Raw genomic sequence first — 20,060 nt, forward strand, 5'->3', positions numbered from 1 at the left:
CGGAGGGATGGGGGGCGCCGCGGCGGGGAGGCCGCGGGTGCTCGCCCGGGTGCTTGTGCTGGCGCTGGGCGTTGCTGTGCGCACCGGGACCGGAACCGGAACCGGAACCGGGGTCGTCACCTGCGGCTCCGTGGTGAAGCTGCTCAACGTGCGGCACAACGTCCGCCTGCACTCGCATGATGTGCGCTACGGATCCGGTAACCGGACACCCCTCCCTTTCCCCCCTTCCGCCCCGTTCCGAGCCGGCCCTGACCGCGGTTCTTCGCCCCGGCCGCAGGCAGCGGGCAGCAGTCGGTGACCGGGGTGTCGGCGGCGGACGATGGGAACAGCTACTGGCGGGTGCGGGCCCGCACGGCGGGGGTCTGCGAGCGCGGCGCGCCGGTGCGGTGCGGACAGAGCATCCGGCTCACGCACCTGGGCACCGGCCGCAACCTCCACAGCCACCACTTCGCATCCCCGCTGTCCGGGAACCAGGTACCAGGGAGAGCGGCCGCACCGGGGGGCACCGTGTCCAACGGGAGCAGGTCCTTTCCCTGCGCACTGCCGGGTCCCCTTTGTCCCCACCAGATCCGCCTTGCTCTCCAGTACACGCTGGGTTCTCCATGTCCCTGCCAAGTCCCCCTCATCCTTACAGCCCCATCTCATTCCCCAGTCCCCACCAGGTTCTCCATGTCTCTGTCAGGTCCTGTCTGTCCTACTTGTCCCCACCAGCTCCATCTTGCTTCCAAACCAGGTTCCCCATGTCCCTGCCAGCACTTCCTTGTTCCCTGGTCCTGACTGTGCTCCCTTTGTCCCTACCAGTCCCACCTTGCTCCCCACTCCTGACTCCATCCCCCTTGCCCCCCACATCCCCACCAGTGCTCCCTTATTCCCTGGTCCCAGCTGGATCCTTCCCAGTTCCACCTTGTTCTCAGGTCCTTGAGATGGGCTCCTGTTCCGTCCCCAACACCCCAGTCCCAACCACACCCTCCATGTCCCAACAAGGTCCCCTCAGCCCCCTCCTCACTCTGTGGGTGACCTCAGCACCCCCAAGTCCCCCCTTTCCTCATCTCACCCCCAAAATAAGCTCTTTTGGACCACAGGAGGTGAGCGCGTTCGGGGAGGATGGTGAGGGTGATTACCTGGATGACTGGACAGTGCTGTGCACTGGGACCTACTGGTCACGGGACAGCGAGGTTCGCTTCCAGCACACCTCCACCGACGTCTTCCTCTCGGTGACGGGGGAGCAGTACGGGCGCCCCATCCATGGGCAGAAGGAGGTGCACGGCATGGCTGCCTCCAGCCAGAATAACTACTGGAAGGTGATGGAGGGCATCTTCATGCAGCCCAGTGATGTCTTCAAAGCGGAGCAGTACCACGCTGAGTTGTGATGGACACAGACTGCCTTCTGGGTGCTGCCCTGAGGTGGTTGGGGCCGCTCAGACAAGGGGATGGCCCCTGTTCTCATTGGGGTTTGGTGCCTTCCAGAACACAGGGCCCCAATTTTAACACAAAGCACATCCCAGACACAAAGCAGATCCCAGTGTCCTGAATTCAATGTGGAGCAGATCCTGGTGTCCCAAATCTGACACGAAGCAGGTCCAACATCCAGATCTGACCCAAAGCAGAGCCCAAGATCCAACACGAAGCAGGTCCTCACATCCTAAATTCAGGCCAAAGCAGATCCTATGTCTAGTCCTGATCCAAAGTTGACTCCAGCATCCAAGACCCAGCACAAACAGGTCTCCATGTCCCAAATCCAGCATAAAGCAGATCCCACCATCCAGACCTGACCTCAAGCAGAGCCCAACATCCAACGTGAAGCAGATCCCCATGCCCCAAATCCAACACAAACCAAATCCCAACATCCAGCCCTGACCCAAAGCTGAGCCCAGCATCCAACCCCCATCACGAACCAGCTCTGCACATCTCACGTCCAGCACAAACCAGCTCCCTACGTCCCGAATGCAGGAAGAAGCAGATCCCAACATCCAGACCCAACCCTGAGCAGGATCAGACTCCCCAGTGCCCCCCTCATAGCTCCCACCGAGGACCCCCGAACAAGCACCGCCCGGTGCCCCGTTCCCCCAGGCTCTGTACCCCAAACCCCGTTACCCTGCGGCCATAAAAGACCCGAATCCGCGCCCTTTGTGCCTGTTTATACGGGGAGCGCCGGACCCAGCGGGGCCCGATCCCCCCGCCAGCCCAGGCGGGGGCGCTGTTCCTGCCGGGAAGTGCCGTCGGGCTCCGCCCCTTCCAACCGTCACTTCCGGTGCGCGGCCCCACGGGCGGTGGGGCCGGGCCGGGGCCGCAGTGGGGCCGGATCCCGGACTCCGGGTCCAGTCTATGCCGCTGCCCGCAGCGCTGCTCGGGCTCCTCATCGCCGCGCTGCTCGCCGGGCTGCTGGCGCGGTCAGGGCAGGGGGACCCGCGGGGACGCGGGGTTGGGGGGCCCCGAGGGGTTATGGGGGGGTTGCAGCTGATATAGGGGTGTAAAGGGGTGCGTAAGGGTCGGGGGGGGACGGGGGGACAGGGGTATAGGGGGGGATCTGCTTGGGGGTGGGGGGGAGCGCGTAAAGGTCAAGGTGGGGGGGTGCATGGGGGTGGCAGTGGGATTTTGGGGGGGTTTGGGGCCCGCGGGGGCTTGTAGGGGTGATAGAGGTCATAAAAACCAAGGTGGGAGTGGGGTATCGGGGGGGGTCTGTTTGTGGGGGGGAGATTGTAAAGGCCCATGGGGATGGCGCAGGGGTGTGGGGTTTTGGAGTGACAGGGGTGGAGGGGCCCCATGGGGCTGAGGGTGAAGTGTTGGGGGTATGGGGAAGGGGAGTAACGAGGGGTTAAGGGTGATAAAGAGGGATGTCAGGAGTCGGGGGTGGCTTGCAAGGGTTTGAGGGGTCCTAGGGCTGGGTGGGAGGGTGTTAGGGGCTTGCAGTAGTGCAGGGTAGCCCAGAAGCATGGTTATGGGGTGTGAAATGGGCCCCTCAATCCAAGGGGAGGGATGTTAGGGCTTGTGCGGGGTGACCCTGCAGGGTCTCTGCTCCAGCTTGGAGCAGTCATGGAGGCAGGACCTGCTTGGTGGGTGCTGGAGCTGGAGCTTGAAGGACAAAGGGGGTCCCCGTCCCCAGTGGGAGCTGACCCTGGGCCCCCCCCCATCCCCGCAGATGGCTGGCCTGTCGCCTGGCTGTGACCTGGTGCCGGCAGAAGCTTCATGCAGAGCTCAAGATCGGCTCCTTCGGCTTCTTTTGGGCCCGGAACATCAGCCTCAAGTTCCAGCGGGAGCAGCAGACGGTGGTGGGTACCCAGCAAGGGGTGGCCACCAGTGGGTGAGGGCAGGCAGGGTGGATGGGGTCACTTCCAGGCTGGCAGCGAATCCCTGCGCCATAGTTGGTGCCAGGCCCTTCTTTCCATAGCCAAACTTGGGGTTTGGCTGCTCCCTGGGTGATGCCAGGGGTTGGGAGCAGAGTGGGAACAGCAGGATGAGTATCACAAGGCACAGCCGGGTTGTTTCTTCTCTGACCTACCTGTGCATCCTTGCAGGAGATTGACCACATCTGGATCTCCAGTAAACTGAGCCGGGAGCTGCCGTATGTATCCCTGCCCCAGCTCCCTCCTTCCTCTCTTGAGGGTCTGTCTCATGTCCTGCTGCCATTACCCCTCCTTGCAGTCCCTGTGGTCTGCTCAGTGTGTGAGTGAATCCCCTTCTTTGAGGTGGCAGTGTCTTGTGGGTGCCCTTGTGCTGGTCCTGCATGTCCCCAGGGTGGGAGCACCCCCAGATGTGGGGCTGGGTGTGCAAACTCCGGTGCTGTTCTTCCATAGGCGCTACTTTGAGCTATGTTTTGGCGAGGTGCGAATCCGCACGGATCTCCAGAAGGGCTCTGGGTTCCAGCCACACATCCCAGAGGCTCCCAGAGAAGCTGAAGGAAGCGAAAGCAGAGCAAACGTGACACTTAAACCCTCCCTGCTGAGGCTCCTAAGCCAGGTGAGGCACTGGCTCTGTGTGATGGGCTGCGTTGCTGTCGTACACCCCTCATGGTAGCATCTTCCCCTGCCAGCTCTTTTCCATCCACATGGACTCCATCAACATCATGGTTCTGCACTTGGCCACCTCGGAGTCTCTCTGGCACATCCAGGCCAGCAAGACACGTCTCCTCCTGACTGGTGATGGGAAGAGGTAATGCTGTCCTCGCACCCTGCTCTGCATCCCCAGCCTGCCCCTGGTGCCCTCCAACCCCAGTGTGGCATCTCACCTCTTCCTGTCCCACTCAGCAGCATCTCATGTCACCTGTGCTATGACACATTAACACCCCCCCCCCCCCCCAAGCTGGCCAGGTCCCTTTTCCCTTCCTGGGAAGCTCAGGTTGTGTGTTCTCCAAGTTCTGAGTTGCTGCAGTGTGCATGGAGTTAAGCTCTGCTTTTGGGAGGACTTGAAGCAGGGACTCGGGTTCCCCGTGTCACACAGGGAAAACAAGGACAGAGGGTTTAGAATGAGGGGTAATGGGTTTAAACTTAAACAGGGGGAGTTCAGGTTAGATACGAGGAAGAAGCTCTTTACTGTGAGGGTGGTGAGAGCCTTGGGCAGCATGGTTTAGTGTGGGGCATCCCTGCCCATGGCAGGGGGGTTGGAACTGGATGATCTTAAGGTCCTTTCCAACCATAACCATTCTATGAAAGAGAAGGCAGGGGGCTGGTTTGGAATGGAAGCAGCATGTTCCACATCTCCATCTGTTCCCTGCTCTCCCCAGCCTGACCTGCGAGGTGAGCCTGATGAAGATGAACAGCAAAGTCCTGTGCAGCAGCCAGCTGGTGAGTGCTGGGGAAGGAAGAAACCCAACCCTTACAACCTGAGCTCTGGGGGACACTGAGGACCTGCTCCAGTGTATCCCCGAGGCTGGGTGATGCTGCAAGGCTCTGGGGTCCGTGCTGTGTCCAGCACTTCACCTTCAGCATCCACCAGCTGGGAGCTGGGTGACTCCTTTGCCATGGTTTAGTGATGGGTTTGGCAACAGGTAACTGTTGGACTCAGTGATCTTAAAGGCCTTTTCCAGGCTATTGACTGTGATTCCTTGTTTGTATCCTGTTACAGGATGACACCTGCCTGGTTGAGCTGACCCTGGCGCTCTCCCTCTCACTGGAGATAAGCAGCAAGCGGCGGCTGGTGGGGGTCCGGCTGCATGTCCGGACCCTGCAGGCAGAGCTGCACGAAGGGCTCTTCTGCAGCCCGCTGCTGCACCGCATCACTGCCAGCCCCCAGCATAGCACTGCAGGGGAACAGCCCGGCACAGGTCAGGGATGGGCACAGGGACGTGGGCAGGGGATGGCAACACCAGTACTTGCACTGGAGCCACAGGGATTTGGCTGTGCCGTCGTGTGGGGATTTGGGCACGAGCCTCCCTGTGACTCTGTGTGTCCCTCTCCAGGCCCAGAGGAGCCCCTGAAGTCCCTGTCTCTGCTGAGCAGGGGCACGCTGCAGCTCATCCCCAGGAGGGCGGAGGTGAAGCTGGAGAACACCAGCACGGTGCTGTCAATGAACAGCCAGAAGAGGTGAGGAGGCAGGGAGAAGCTGTGCTGGTGCTGGGGACATGGATTTGGAGACAACTGCTCATCCCCTGCTCTGCTAGACCACAGATACCCAGTCTTAGAGCCAGTAGAAGGGACTGAGCTTGGCCTGGGGCTGGGCTCTTGGAGAAGGAGGAAGGCACGTGAGCTGGTTCTCCAGTAGGACAGTGTGATGGGATCCTCTGCTGATGGGATGAGAGCGCTGGGCTGGGCTGCAGCTGGGTGCTGGCTGATGTCTTTGTGCCAGTCAGCTGGGGATGAGAGCTGGGGAGATGGAAGACGTGACAGTGCAGTTCCCTTCTGGCAGTGACTCCCTGCTTCTTACAGGCACCTCACCTGGAGCTTGAAGCTGCTGCAGTTCCTATATCAGCGTGAAGAGGAGCAGATTCCCCTGCGCAACTTCACACCCACCTCAGACCTGGACCAAATGAGTGTAGACCTCCAGGTGGAGGGCAAGTAGCTAAGAAGGATCCTTTTAGGACACTGCTGCCATCACTGCCCTTTTCCACCCCTCACTTCTGTTCCTCTTTGCCCCCAGGTGGCCTTCTCCTGTCCCAGAGCCGCCAGCGCATCGTGTACCTCAACTCCCTGAAGACCAGCGTGCAGGTGAGTGGTGGCTGAGCACGTCCTTTGGGGTGGCTGGTCCAGCTCCTGGCATGAGTGGTTTTGCCACCTGGCCCCTTCCCTGCTCTAGGTCACAGCCATTGACCTCTCGGCTGCTGTGCTGCTCAACACCTGCATCATCCACTACCGCCACCAAGAGTTTTCCCTCTGGCTGGGCCTGTTGGCACAGGAATACTGGTGCCAGGCAGTGCCTGTCCCCAGCCAAGGGCACAAGGGAAGGTAAACTTGGCCTCTGCGCAGCTGCTGGTGTCGCAGCTTGTTTCCTCTTGCCTTGCCATGCTCTGGCAGGGGGCCCGGGCACCCAGCGTCTTCTCTGCCCTCTGCACGGCCTGTGGGATGGGGAGAGTGGTACAGAGAGTGGCAGATGGTTGGGGGGGGTCCCTGTGAACCTGCTCCCTGCCAGGCAGCACCCCAATAACAGCCCATACCTGCTTGTCCCACGCAGGAGCTATCCCCAGATCATAGCGCCCATCATCTTGTGTGCCTTGCTGTCCAATGTCAATGTGTCAGTGCAGCTGGGGGACACACCACCCTTCGCCTTGGGCTTCAACTCCATCTCTGCAGGTATTGGCACCAGGGTGGCTGCTGGGCTCTTCTTGGGGGTCAGTGGTGGGAATGGGGAGGGCCAGGGGCTGTGGAGCCCTGCCTGGCTGTGTCTGGGTTGCCCATGTTTGAGCCCTGCCTGCTCTCATCCCTTGCTCTCTGCCTGCAGACTACCAGCACCTCTGGCCGCAGAGCGTGCACCAGCGAGCGGTGCTGGCCGTGGACCACCTCTGCTGGCGTGTGGGCAACGACTCGCACATCCAGCGTGCCCCACACCCTCCTAACATGCACGTGTGGGGAGAAGCCCTCATCCTCGACTCCCTCAACCTGCAGGTGAGGGGCAAGCCTCAAGGATACCGGAGAGGGACTCTTCATCAGGGACTGTAGTGATAGAACAAGGGGTGATGGGTTCAGACTGAAACAGGGGAAGGTCAGGTTGGAGATAAGAAGTTCTTTGCTGTGAGGGTGGTGGAGCACTGGAACAGGCTGCACAAAGAAGTGGTAAATGCTCCATCCCTATGGTAAATGCCCCATCCCTGGCAGTGTTCAAGGCCAGGCTGGATACAGGGGCTTGGAGCAAGCTGCTCTGGTGGAAGGTGTCCCTGCCCGTGGCAGGGGTTGGAACTGGATGAGCTTTAAGGTCCCTTCCAACCCAAACCATTCTGCGATTCCATGATCCTGTTTTACCATGCAGGGCAGCTACAACCAGCCCCTGGGCATGTCCAGCGCCCAGTCAGACACCCTCTTCCTGGACTGCACCATCCGGGGGCTGCAGGTGGAGCTGTCAGACACATGCACTGAGTGCCTGGCCAGGCTGCTGCCCTTGTTCTGCCCACGGCCTGGTGGAGCTGAGCTTGCCAAGCAGCCACCTTCTACCTCCAGCGAGCCCTGGGGGCTGCTCTGGAAGGTGGATCTGAAGGTGGAGGATGTGAATCTTTTCACACTCTCAGCCCTAGTGGGTAAGTAGCATCCAGGCTGATCCCAGATGGCTGTCAGAGGAACCTGGCACGTCGTGGCGTGCCTCCTCCGTGCCTCCAGCATTGATGTGCCACCTCTCTAGGGGCCCTGGAGCTGCGGCTGGACACGCTGACTGTCCTGGGGAATGCTGAGAGCTGCACAGTCAGCGTCCAGGGCATGGTGCTGGCCTTGGTGAAGAGCATCATGGAGAAGATGCAGCCATGCTGCAAAGCTCCTGCCATCCCCAACCCAGTGGCCAACCTCTCCATGCTCTCTGTCACCTACCACAGCAGCATCCGCTCCCTGGAGGTTGGTTTGGGCACTGGGTCTCTGCTTTAGCTTGTCCTTGTTGGACTGGGGTGGATGGACCAGGAGGAAGGTTGGCTGGCACCGAAAGGCTCTGGAGAGGGCAACGGGGCTGTGCTGGACCTGGCAGCGACTTGCTTGCTCTCTCTGGTGTAGGTGCAGTGCGGCGAGGGGCTGGCAGTGCTGTGGAGCCCACCCGACCACATGCACTTGTACCATCACACCCTGGCCACCCTGCAGTGCCACGAAGCCTTGAGGAGCGCCCTCGGCCATGGGCCATCTCCCTCCTTACCCCCGGAGAGCGCAGCATCCCACCCCACCGCCCCTACTGAGACACCCCTCCAGCTGGATGGCACCCCCCCGAAAAGACTCCTGTCCCTGTCCCTGGAGCTGAGCTCTGCCAAACTCACAGCCTTCGTCTCCGAGGCCAACTACATCAGCCTGGCTGCCGAGCGGACCTCCGTGAGCTGGCACGGCGGTGCCCTGCACGGCTACTGCCCCGAGCTGGCCGCCGGCTTTGACGGGCACAGCATCTTCAGCTTCAAGGAGGTGGAGGTGAAGCTGCTGCCGGAGCTGGAGGAGGTCGTCTTGCACCGCTGCGCCTTCCCCACCCTGCGCACCCTCCGCAACCGCGGCTGGGCCTTCTCCTTCGCCAGCGTGAGCATCGAGTTCCCGTACCAGTACGACTTCTCCCGCACGCTGGACGCTGCGGTGGGGGTGCAGAAGTGGCTCAAAGGTCTGCACCGGCGCGGGCGCCCCGGCGTGCCGGCGCTGCCCCCGGACCTGCTGCTCAAGGTGACGCACTTCTCCTGGGTCTTCCTCGACGACGTGTTCGAGGTCAAGCTGCGAGACAACTACGAGCTGATGAAGGACGAGAGCAAGGAGAGCGCCAAACGCCTGCAGCTCTTGGATGCGAAGGTGGCGGCGCTGCGCAAGCAGCACGGGGAGCTGCTGCCCGCCCGCAAGATCGAGGAGCTCTACGCCTCGCTGGAGAAGAAGAACATTGAGATCTACATCCAGCGCTCGCGGCGCCTCTATGCCAACACGCCCATGAGGAGAGCCCTCCTCACCTGGAGCATGGCCCATCTGGAGCTGGTGGCCATGGCCGATGAGTCCTTCCATGGCACGGAGCGTGTGTTGGAGCAGATGAGGGACGTTGATGGCGTGAGCCCGTTTCCCACCGAGGGTCTGGAGATGGTCACGCAGTGGTGCCGCATGGTGAAGGGCAGAGCTGGTAGCTTCTTCGGTGAGTTGCTTTGCGTGAGGGTTGCTCTTAGAGGACAGCGTGGTGGATGCGTGGCCTGGGCTCGCAGGCCCTGACACCATGGAATGTGTGGCCAAGCAAGGGGAAATGAGCTTTGGAGGTTCATGGAGGTGGGAAGGGAGCAGAGGTGTGACAGGACAGCGCCTCCGTCTTGGCTCAGAGTGGGGCACGAGGGCAGCGTCCCTTTGCTGCCCCATCTCAGCCCTTCCTATCCCCACAGTGCGGATCCGTGATTACCCTCGGTACCTCTTTGAGATCCGGAACTGGCAGCTCTCGGGGCGGCTCATCGGAGCCGAGCAGAGCGGCCAGGCCTGCTCCCGGCGCCGCCAGCTCCTCAAGCTGGGGCTGCCCTGGGGGGATGCCACGGTGGAGAGGAACATGCACCCCCTGAAGTTCTACCACGACTTCCATTGTAAGAGCTGGAGGGACGGGGTTGCTCTGAGGCAGGGCTGTGTGGGACATGCACAGGGCTGAGCCAACCTCTGTGTGTCCTCAGCTGAGATCTCCCAGTTCACCATCGTGTGGGGGCCCTGCTGGGACCCAGCCTGGACCCTCATCAGCCAGTGTGTGGATCTCCTCACCAAGCCCTCAGAGGACCCCAGCGCCCCATTGCCCTGGTGGGACAAGAGCCGCCTTCTCTTGCACGGGGACTGGCACATGGATGTTGAACAGGCCAACCTACATCAGTTGGCCACCGAGGTGGGTGCTGCCCAGGCAGGGAGCAGAGCACGACGTGGCATCAGCTCACATCTGCTTCTCCCCATGCTTGTCCTTGCAGGACCCCTACAACACCACAGAGAACATGCACTGGGAGTGGAGCCACCTCTCCTTCCACTGGAAGCCCGGGCAGTTTGTCTTCAAGGGCAATTTGGACATCAATGTGCGCACAGCTTCCAAGTGAGTGTGGGACCGGGAGTGCAGGGGCTGCCACCAGGGTGGCAATGGGAATGGGGTCTCTTTTCCCCCTCAGGTATGACGACTGCTGCTTCCTGCACCTGCCTGACCTGTGCATGACGCTGGACCTGCAGTGGCTGTGCCACGGGAACCCCCATGACCACCACGGCGTGGTGCTGCGCTCCCCCGAGTTCCTGCCCGAGGTGCCGGCGGGGCAGCAGTACGATTCCTACCGTGCCTTCCGCTCCGAGAACCTCAACCTCTCCATCCGCATGGACCTGACGCGGCCCAGTGAGGGTGGGTGACGGCACCCCGGGGATCCTTTAAGTTTTAGCAGTCCTGGGATGGGAGCTGCTGTATCCCTGCCCCATGGCGCTGGTTGACGGTGGGTGTATCCTCAGAGCATTCCCAGCCCCGGATCCTGCTCTACAGCAGCACCCTGCGCTGGATGCAGAACTTCTGGGCCACGTGGACCAGCGTGACGAGGCCCATCTGCCGCGGGAAGCTCTTCAACAACATGAAACCCAGTAAGAAGAAGCTGGGGCAGCATTACAAGCAGTTGTCTTACACTGCGCTCTTCCCCCGGCTGCAGGCAAGTCCTGGGCGTGGGGATCTGGTGCTACCGACCCGCTTTGCCGGCGCTCAGTTCTCAGTGCCTGTATTTGCTCCTTTGCAGGTTCATTACTGGGCTTCCTTTGCCCAGCAACGGGGAATCCAAGTGGAATGCTGCCAGGGGCACATCTTCACTCGGGCCACGCAACGACTCATCCCACAAGGTGAGTGGCAGCACTTCCAAGCAGGACAGGGTCCTGGCAGACCCCTGTCCCCGTCCCCCCAGCCGGCACGGTGATACGACGCCTCATTTCAGAGTGGAGCATCACGCAGATGGTGAGCGACCTGAGCCAGGTCACCGTGCACCTCATGGCCTCCACTTGTGATGAGAACGCTGACCACCGGCTCGACACCCTGGTGAAGAAAACCCATCTGCTGAGCCTGTCCTCCCTCGCCTACCAGCGGCACAGCAACCGCACAGCAGAGGAGGTACCGCTGCACACGCATAGGGCACGGCCCAATGGCATCCCCCTGGGACAAGGTGGTCTTTGGGTGCAATGGGGAAGGGATTTGGCTGGAGAGGAGGTAGACCTCTGATCTGAGTGCCTGGCCAAAGGGATGCCCTGTTCCAGCCACAGCATCCCTGGTGAGGGCTGTGGAGTGGTCCCCACGCAGGGCATGGCAGGGCTCCCGGCCCCTGTGTGCGAGTCCCGTGGGCATGGGCCTGGGGGTGGCTTCGCCTCCCTGAAGCTCTGAGCCTCTGTGTGCAGGAGCTGCCCCTGCGGGATGGGGACGATGGTTTCCACACGCATCAGCTGCACTTGGTGGACCTGCGGGCGTCCTGGACCACCATGAACCGGGACATCGCCTTCGGCCTCTACGACGGCTACAAGAAGGCGGCTGTGCTCAAGCGCAACCTCTCCACCGAGGTGCTGAAGGGGCTCAAGATCGACACGCAGCTCCAAGCCAAGAAGCTGAAGAGGGGCTCGCTCTCTGCTCACTCCATCCCTGCCAGAGTGACCGTTCCCATCACCAGTGGCCGTCCTGAGAGAGCCTCCTCAGGGGGTGAGCACGGCAAGGAGGAGAAACCCATCACCGGCAGCGTGCATGGTAGCCCAAAGCCATGCCTGCCTTCTCCCCGTCATACCACACAGCCTTGCACTGAGCCTTCCTCCTTCCCCAGGGGCCTACATGCTGCAGAAGCTCATTGAGGAGACAGATAAGTTTGTGGTCTTCACAGAGGAGGAGTCGGGGGCTAGCGAGCAGCTTTGTGGCATCGCTGCCTGCCAAACCGATGACATCTACAACAGAAACTGCCTCATCGAGCTGGTCAACTGCCAGGTACCTGTCCTGCCCCATGGCCTGCCTGGGACAGGGGCTGTCCCTGCCCCACAAGGGCTCATCTGACCTCCCCCTTGCAGATGGTGCTGCGCGGCGCGGAGACCGAGGGCTGCGTGATCGTGTCTGCTGCCAAAGCCCAGCTACTGCAGTGCCAGCACCACCCTGCCTGGTATGGGGACACGCTGAAGCAGAAGACATCTTGGACCTGCTTGCTGGATGGCATGCAGTACTTCGCCACGACGGAGAGCGGCCCCACTGAGAGGGAGCCTGGGCAGCTCTGGCTGGAGGTGAGTGGATGCATAGGGAGCAGGCAGCACTGGCCAGGGCAGGGACAGCCAATGGTGCTTCCATGCCTTCCTAGGTGAAAAACATTGTGGAGCATCGGCAGCGGAGCCTGGACTCGGTGCAGGAGCTGATGGAGAGTGGGCAGGCGGTGGGGGGCATGGTCAGCACCACCACAGGTACTGCCCACAGCGTGGCTGCTGTGTCTGTGCCCATCCTGCCCCTGTGGGACCCCAGGGCTGGTGAAGCTGAGGGCTGGCTTGCCACCGCATGGTTCCAGGAGCTGAGTGATGCCCTGAGCCCCAATGTGGCAGGACCTGGTGCTCTGACCGTGGTCCCTCTGCCTGTCCCCAGACTGGAACCAGCCCTCGGAAGCCCAGCAGACCCAGCAGGTACAGAGGATCATCTCCCACTGCAGCTGCCGCATGTACTACATCAGTTACAGCCATGACATCGACCCCGAGCTGGCCACGCAGATAAAGCCCCCCGAGACCTCCGCCAACCAGGAGAAGGAGGATCTGCTGAAGAAGCAGGAGGGTGGGTACCTGCAGGCAGTGTGTCTTGGGGGGGCAGACCCACAAGTGCCAGCTAAGTCCAGGCATGGTCTGTCTTTGCCCCGCTGAGATCAGAGGGGTGCACACAAGAGGGGTCCCAGCCACATGGCAGTGCACCAGATGATGCTGGACATGCTGCGCCTGTGTAACCACCTTGGTTTATTCCCTGTCTGTCTCCATCCCTGCCTGGCCCCCACGTGCATCCCGTTTCTGGCCATGCTGAGGCTCCTCTGCGTGTCCCTGCAGGAGCTGTGGATACGTTCACGCTGATCCACCACGACCTGGAGATCTCCACCAACCCCGCACAGTATGCCATGATCCTTGACATCGTCAACAACCTCCTGCTGCACGTGGAGCCCAAACGCAAGGTACCCACACGAGGCTTCAGGTCACTGCGTCACCCACAGCACCCAGGGCAACGCTAACCTTCCCCTGTCCCCGTATCCAGGAGCACAGCGAGAAGAAGCAGCGGGTGCGCTTCCAGCTGGAGATCTCCAGCAACCCCGAGGAGCAGTGCAGCAGCATCCTGCACCTCCAGGAGGCTGTGAGGCAGCACGTGGCCCAGATCCGGCAGCTGGAGAAGCAGATGTACTCCAACATGAAGGTGAGCCCCATCTCCAGACAGGGCCTGGCTGCCTGCTGCAGGGCAGGGGGTGCTGAGGGCCGTGTGTCCTTCAGTCCCTGCAGGATGACAGCAAAAACGAGAGCCTGCTCGACCTCAACCACCGGCTGCGGCAGCAGCTCAGCCAGGAGAAGGCTGACCTGCAGCTGGAAAGCGAGGAGCTCAACATACTGATCAGGTAGAGCCCGTCCCTGGCTTTCCCCAGTGCTGTGTCCCCCCTTATTCCGTGGCTTCAACATCCCGTTGCTCCCCTGTGCGCTGCAGGTGCTTCAAGGACTTCCAGCTGCAGCGAGCCAACAAGATGGAGCTGCGGAAGCAGCCGGAGGACGTGAGCGTGGCGCGACGGACCGAGTTCTACTTCGCCCAGGCACGCTGGCGCCTGACCGAGGAGGACGGGCAGCTGGGCATAGCCGAGCTGGAGCTCCAGCGCTTCCTCTACAGCAAGGTAGGGATGGGCTGGTGGCACCCACAGCCCCCAAAGTGGGGCTTGGGGTGCGCGGAGCTGATGGATCCATGCGTGCAGGTCAACAAGTCTGATGATACAGCCGAGCATCTGCTGGAGCTGGGCTGGGTCACGATGAACAACCTCCTGCCCAACGCTGTGTACAAGGTAAGGAGCCAGCCCTGCAGCCCTGGGGACGCACGGGATGAGGTGGTCTGTCCTCATCCCAGCCACCCATCCCTGTTCCCTGCAGGTGGTGCTGCGTCCCCAGAGCCCCTGCCAGTCCGGCCGGCAGCTGGCACTGAGGATCTTCAGCAAGGTCCGGCCACCCGTTGGAGGCATCTCCATCAAGGAGCACTTCGAGGTGCTGGGGATTGATGGGCTGGGAGGTGGCTGAGCTCCCCACAGGGCACGGGCAGGGTGTGATGTGCCTCTCTCCCGCAGGTGAATGTGGTACCTCTCACCATCCAGCTCACCCACCAGTTCTTCCACAGGATGATGGGTTTCTTCTTCCCCGGCCGCAATGTGGAGGAGGAGGAGGTGGGGGATGAAGAAGATAAGTCCAAGCTGGTGACAACGGGTAAGGGGTTCAGGGTGACCACTCATGGCACCGGAGCAATGTCCTTGAGCAGCTCCATGCGTTTGTGGTAGCTGCTGGTGGGATAGATGTCAAAACACAGGGATTTGTGGTCATCCCTGCAGGCGGGTAGAGCAGAGGCGGGGTCTGGGTGATGGATAACCCTCACCAGCCACCATCTCCCACCCCATTTGACCCAGGGATCCCTGTGGTGAAGCCGCGGCAGCTCATTGTGGCCGATGACTCGCTGGGCCCAGGGAAAGGAGTTGCTCAGGGACTGAATCGGACGTCAGGGGTCAGGAGATCATTCCGGAAAGCACCCGAGGTACCTGCTGCTGCCTCTGGGGGAAGGGGGGGGATTTGGGGGGTTTGCATCCTTTACGTCCAAGCGATGCGATCCCTGCAGCATCTCATTTTGCTCACACTGCACCAGAGCAGCTCTCGCCTCTCCCCCATGAAGCAATGCTGTGGCTTAGTGCCCGGCTGCCCTTTCCCTGCTGCTTCCTGGCTCTGTCCCCTCTCCTTCCCTTCTGCTCACGGCTCCCCCTCTGTCCCCAGCATCCCGTGGATGACATCGACAAGATGAAGGAGCGCGCGGCCATGAACAACTCCTTCATCTACATCAAGATCCCGCAGGTGCCGCTCTGCGTCAGCTACAAGGTGTGGGGCCGGTGGGATGGGGGGTGCTGGGGAAGGGGACACAGCCCCTCCAGCTTGGGGGGGAGACCTGGGGCATCATCTCACACTGTGGGTCACCCAGGGCGAGAAGAACAGCGTGGACTGGGGCGACCTGAACCTGGTGCTGCCGTGCCTGGAGTACCACAACAAAACGTGGACGTGGCTGGACTTTGCCATGGCGGTGAAGAGGGACAGCCGCAAAGCCTTGGTGGCACAGGTACGTGGGGTCCCGTCTTGCTGTGCATCCTTCCTGCTCCCAGGGAGGCCGCGTGGAGGTCCCGGGATGCCCACCATGGTGGGCGATGCATTCCTTAGAGTGGGAAGCAGCTTCCCTGGCTCAGCAGCTCCAGCTCTCACCCATGCAAAGGGGGCTTGGGTGCATCCGTGGGATGCTGAGCCCCCTAACTCCCGGGGCAGGTGATCAAGGAGAAGCTACGCCTGAAGCCGGCAGCGGGCGCAGAGGCCCGGGGGAAGCTGGAGAGCAAATCGGATGCGCCCATCCAGCAGCAGGAGGAGTACGAGAAGGCTCGGCTGCTCATCGGCCTGAGCGTGGGGGACAAGAACCCCAGCAAGAAGTCCATTTTCGGCAGGCGCAAATGACGGCAGCACCCGGCGGGCCGGGAAGGGACCGGGGTGCCCCATGCTCCCCTGTGGCAGTGAGGGGTGGCCGTGCTGCTCGGTGATGCCCAAAGGGGGGGATTAGCCACATCCAGCCCCCCAGCAGTGCTGTTGGGGCAGCAGCACGGGGCTGTGGGGCGCAGAGTGCTCTGGGGCTGGTATGTGGGGTGCGGACCACCCCTCCATGCCCGGTGCCCGTGGTGCCCCTTGAGCTTCCGTGCTCCCTGCTGTGCGGGTTCTGGGCCTGGGGAAGCAGCAGGATGGCTCCAGGCTGGGAGAAAGGGGAACGGGAGAGAGTTTAAATAAAAGAGTTTTTAATTTGGAACCCTTTGGTGGCTCCTTCCTCGTGTCCCCGTTCACGCTGCGGTGCCGGGAGCTCAGCCCCTGCCCTTCCTCGGGGCACGCAGCATCCCCATCACCCCCGGTGTTGGGCGCTGTGGGTACCCCACCGGGTACCCCGGAGCAGGGGATGCAACGAGAGGACGAGTGGGTGATGGGGAAGTGCAAGGGGGTGCCCGAAGGGTGAGGAGCGCCCCGAGGTGGGGGGGAGCAGTCACCGGTGGGTGCAAGGGGGTAGCCCCGCTTCCCGGGGGTTGTCACACCCGGGCGGGGCGGAGCGGAGCGAGGCGGGGCGGCGGGGTTATGTAAAGCCGCGGATTACCGGGGCCCGGGCCCGGGGCGGCGCCGCGATGGGAGCATCGAGCAGCGGCCCCGGCCCGGCCCCGGCCCCGGTGCGGCTCCCTCAGGTGCGTGCGGCGGTCCCCGGGGTCCCCCCCTCCCGGTTCCCGGTGTTCCCCCCCCCCCCCACGCTGACGCTGCCCCCCCCCCCGGTTCCGTAGGGCCGCGCTGTGGGGTCGTGGGTGCGGGCGCTGTTGGGCCGTGCCCGGCCGGTACCGGGGTCGGGGCTCGCCCTGGTCCCGCTGGGGAGCACCGAGGAGCCGCCGCTGCCCGGGTGGCCGCTGCCGCAGCTCGTCTCGCTTTTCCTGCCGGAGTTCCCGGTGCGCCCCTCCGCCCGCCAGCAGCAGCTCAAGGTGCAGTCCCGGGGCTCCCATCCCCTTACCGGGGTCCCGCTGCATCCTAATCTGGGTCCCCGACCGTCCCCTCTGGGCACCCGCGCGTCTCGCCCTGGCAGGCGGGTCCCCTCGCACCCCGTTACCGGAGCCCCTGCACGTCCTACCCCGGTTCCCCGAAGCCCCGAGCATCCTCCCGCGCTGTCCGTGCACCCCGTGCCGCCATCCCGGCATCGCCTCCCTGGCTCTCCTCGGAAGCCCTTGCCCCGTCCCTTCACATCTTAACGGCTTCCCCCCTCCCCGTCCCCCCGTGTCCCCTTCTACCCCCGCCAGGTCCCCGTGCCCCGGTGTGAAGCCTCTGTGCGTCTTACCGGGGTCCCTCTGCACCGTTATGGGGTCCCCGTGTGCCCTACTGTGTCCCTGTCCCCCATCCCTATGTGCCCCACACCGGGTCCCCTGCATCCCGCTGTGGTCCCTGTCGGGTCCTCCTGGTCCCCAAGTGTCCCCATCACCTGCCATGGGTGCCCTGGACCACCCCGTGTCACCCTACACAGGACCCCACACCCTGTTCCAACCCCAAGCACCCTGATCCCATCTCCATGGGGTGCTCAGACCCTGATCGCCCCCCCCCCCCCCCCCCCCAGATCCTGGGCTTTGTGGCCAAAGGCTCTTTTGGGACCATCCTCAAGGTGCTGGACTGCGGGCGGGAGAAGGTCTGCGCCGTGAAGGTGGGTGCTGCCCCCCAAGGACCCACGTGTACCCCTGCCTGCCCTCAGCCCCCCCTGACACCCCTTCACCCCCCCCCAGGTCGTGCCTAAAGTGGAGGTGCTGCGCCGAGACACCCTCAAACAGTGCAAGGAAGAAGTCAGCATCCAGGTTAGGGGGAACCCCAGCCCATGGGGTGGTCATGGGGCTGGCAGAGGCCACTGGGAGGGTGGCAGAAGCGGGGTCCCCATGCCCCCCATCCCCACCCCGGGGGGGCTGCTCACCCTCTTTGCTTTGTGTCCCCAGAGACAGGTCAGGCACCCCTTTGTCCACGGGCTGGGGGACAGCTGGCAGGGCCAGCGCCACCTCTTCATCAGTGAGTGACCATCTGCCCCCGGCCCCCCCGCCCGCCCCACACACGTGTCCCCACCGCCAGCACACGTGTCCCCGCACACGCACACGCTCCCCCCTCCCTGCTCCCGCACGGCCCCCGGGGATGCAGGCGCTCGGCTGATGGCTCCCAGCCTGCAGGGATGGAGATGGGGACAAGCTGCAGTGGGGCAGGGATGTACACGGGGCTGAAGGAGGAGCCCCAGCCCTGGTGGCCCCGATGGCTGTGCCGCCTCCATGCCCGTGTCAATTCCGTGCTCCTGGTGCCTGTATGACCCTGGGGGGGGGGGGGGGGGGCATGTCACTTCGGTCCCCACCTTGGAGCTTGCCTGTCCCCAGTGCTCCTTGGCACCGTTGTATGTGGCCCTGGTACGTGCATGCTCCTATATGGTCTTAGTATGACTAAGTATGACATACCGTGTCACCTTAGCATGTTGATCCCGGTGCCTACATTGCCCTGCTGCTTGTGCCACCCTCTATCCCCAGGGCTTGTATCCCCACGGCGCATGCCCATAGCGGCCACATCACCTCGGTGCGCAGCCCCATTGACCCACCTGCCCCCCCTCCGTGCACATGCCACCCCCTTTCCCATGCCCCTCATGCCCGTGTCACCCGTCCCCACAGTGTGCACCTACTGCAGCACCGGGGACCTGCACGCGCTGTGGCGTGCGGCTGGGTCCTTCACCGAGGCCACCGTCCGCCTGTTCGCTGCCGAGCTGGTGCTGGTGCTGGGTGAGTGTTCACCATGCTGGGGACAGCACCCATGGGCCCCCCTGGATGGGGGGACCTGCAGGGATGGGGCTGCTGGGTGCTGTGGGAGGGGACCCATGGCTCTGACGGCTCCATCTTCCCCGCAGTGTACCTACACGACCTGGGCATCATACACAGAGACGTGAAGGTGGGTGACAGAGGGTTTGGGGGGTCCGGGGATGGGGTGGGGGGGTCTCTGAACCCCCCAGCATGGAGAAGCCACCCCAGCGCCTGTCTCATTTCAGATGGAGAACATCCTCCTGGATGAACGAGGTAAGAGCCTGGTGGCACTGGTTTGAGGATGCAGCATCTGTGGGGACACCCTGTCCATGGGGACGCCCCATCCTTGGTCCCCTCCGTGGTGTCTCGCCCCACAGGGCACCTCAAGCTCACTGACTTCGGCCTCTCCCGGCACCTGCAGTGGGGCGAGCGAGCCCACACCATCTGTGGCACCCTGCAGTACATGGGTAAGGGGGCAATGGGAGGGCTGCGATGGGGGGCACAGTCCCCCCAGGCACTCATCTACTCATCCCCACAGCCCCAGAGGTGCTGAGTGGGGGACCCTACAGCCATGCAGCCGACTGGTGGTCCCTGGGTGTCCTGCTCTTCGCTCTGGCCAGCGGGGAGGTGAGGACCATGGGGTAGGGAGGATAATGGGGCTCCATGGGGTGCTCCTAAATCCATTTTTGCCCCCCCCAGTTCCCCGTGGCACCAGCAGGGGACCACGTGGCCATGCTGGAGCGCGTCAAGCGGAGCAGCTACCAGAGCCCACCCGCGTTCAGCCCTGCGCTGGCGCGGCTGATGGCCGAGGTAACCGCCCCGCATGGGATTTGGGGTCCCCACGGCCCCATCCCGGGGGTGCCCCCTGCTCAACTGCCCTCCTCCCTCCCCAGCTGCTGTGCCACAACCCCCTGCACCGCCTGCGCTACCTCCATCACTTCCAGGGACACCCCTTCTTCCGCGGCGTGGCCTTCGACGCCGACCTCCTGCAGAAGGACCCGGTGCCGGTGGCCGTGGCCCCGCAGCCCCCGGAGCAGCCCCCGCCAGACCCCGCCACCTTCGATGACTTCGACTGCGATCTCGAAGTCCCTTCGACTGCACCCCCGGGCCGGCCATGCCCTGGCTGAGCCCCCCCAAAATCCCCCCCGGCATCGCTCAGGGACATCCCCCCGAACCCCGGTCCAGGGCCGGGCTCCCCCGTACCCCCCCCTTGTACCCCTCCCGCGGGAGCAATAAACCCGAGAGCCGCGGGCACCGCTGCGGGGGCGTCCTGCGGGGAGGGGGACGGGGACGCGGGGCTGGGTCCCCGCCTTGGGTCGGGGCAGGGCCGGGGGAAGCACCGGGGATGGGGGGGGGGGGAACCGGACCCGTTCCCCGCGACGGGTCCCGGTGCTCGGCGCTGCGCGGGACCGGCGGG

The 20,060-nt window shown here is 63.2% G+C and overlaps 3 protein-coding genes across 3 annotated transcripts; all 3 read left to right on the plus strand.

Annotated features, from left to right (window-relative positions):
- Window positions 1-3: 3 nt before the first annotated feature.
- On the plus strand, window positions 4-1,513 carry SDF2 (stromal cell derived factor 2). The gene is made up of 3 exons (XM_057420747.1): window positions 4-197; window positions 278-474; window positions 1,083-1,513. Exons 1-3 carry the CDS (start codon window positions 8-10, stop codon window positions 1,368-1,370), a joined length of 675 nt encoding a protein of 224 aa, XP_057276730.1. The 5' UTR covers window positions 4-7; the 3' UTR covers window positions 1,371-1,513.
- An 805-nt stretch (window positions 1,514-2,318) lies between these two features.
- On the plus strand, window positions 2,319-15,862 carry BLTP2 (bridge-like lipid transfer protein family member 2). The gene is made up of 39 exons (XM_057420766.1): window positions 2,319-2,390; window positions 3,140-3,269; window positions 3,516-3,562; window positions 3,795-3,957; window positions 4,031-4,149; window positions 4,721-4,781; window positions 5,062-5,260; window positions 5,396-5,519; window positions 5,862-5,986; window positions 6,073-6,140; window positions 6,229-6,377; window positions 6,604-6,722; window positions 6,871-7,034; window positions 7,396-7,660; window positions 7,762-7,967; window positions 8,121-9,210; window positions 9,449-9,640; window positions 9,725-9,927; window positions 10,007-10,125; window positions 10,199-10,419; window positions 10,524-10,714; window positions 10,799-10,898; window positions 10,961-11,163; window positions 11,445-11,739; window positions 11,858-12,015; window positions 12,096-12,302; window positions 12,377-12,476; window positions 12,652-12,834; window positions 13,098-13,219; window positions 13,300-13,455; window positions 13,530-13,651; window positions 13,738-13,918; window positions 13,997-14,083; window positions 14,169-14,279; window positions 14,360-14,495; window positions 14,693-14,817; window positions 15,051-15,152; window positions 15,253-15,387; window positions 15,588-15,862. Exons 1-39 carry the CDS (start codon window positions 2,326-2,328, stop codon window positions 15,768-15,770), a joined length of 6,726 nt encoding a protein of 2,241 aa, XP_057276749.1. The 5' UTR covers window positions 2,319-2,325; the 3' UTR covers window positions 15,771-15,862.
- A 565-nt stretch (window positions 15,863-16,427) lies between these two features.
- RSKR (ribosomal protein S6 kinase related) lies at window positions 16,428-19,828 on the plus strand. The gene is made up of 12 exons (XM_057420807.1): window positions 16,428-16,534; window positions 16,628-16,819; window positions 17,443-17,526; window positions 17,606-17,674; window positions 17,810-17,879; window positions 18,518-18,625; window positions 18,751-18,791; window positions 18,889-18,916; window positions 19,021-19,110; window positions 19,182-19,270; window positions 19,343-19,453; window positions 19,537-19,828. Exons 1-12 carry the CDS (start codon window positions 16,478-16,480, stop codon window positions 19,768-19,770), a joined length of 1,173 nt encoding a protein of 390 aa, XP_057276790.1. The 5' UTR covers window positions 16,428-16,477; the 3' UTR covers window positions 19,771-19,828.
- The last annotated feature ends 232 nt before the right edge of the window (window positions 19,829-20,060 follow it).

Source organism: Pezoporus wallicus, unplaced genomic scaffold (genome assembly GCF_028554395.1).
Source record: "Pezoporus wallicus isolate ANWC-B61680 ecotype Strahan unplaced genomic scaffold, APGP_CSIRO_Pwel_v1 contig_14787, whole genome shotgun sequence".
In the NCBI taxonomy this organism is placed as follows: Eukaryota; Metazoa; Chordata; class Aves; order Psittaciformes; family Psittacidae; genus Pezoporus; species Pezoporus wallicus.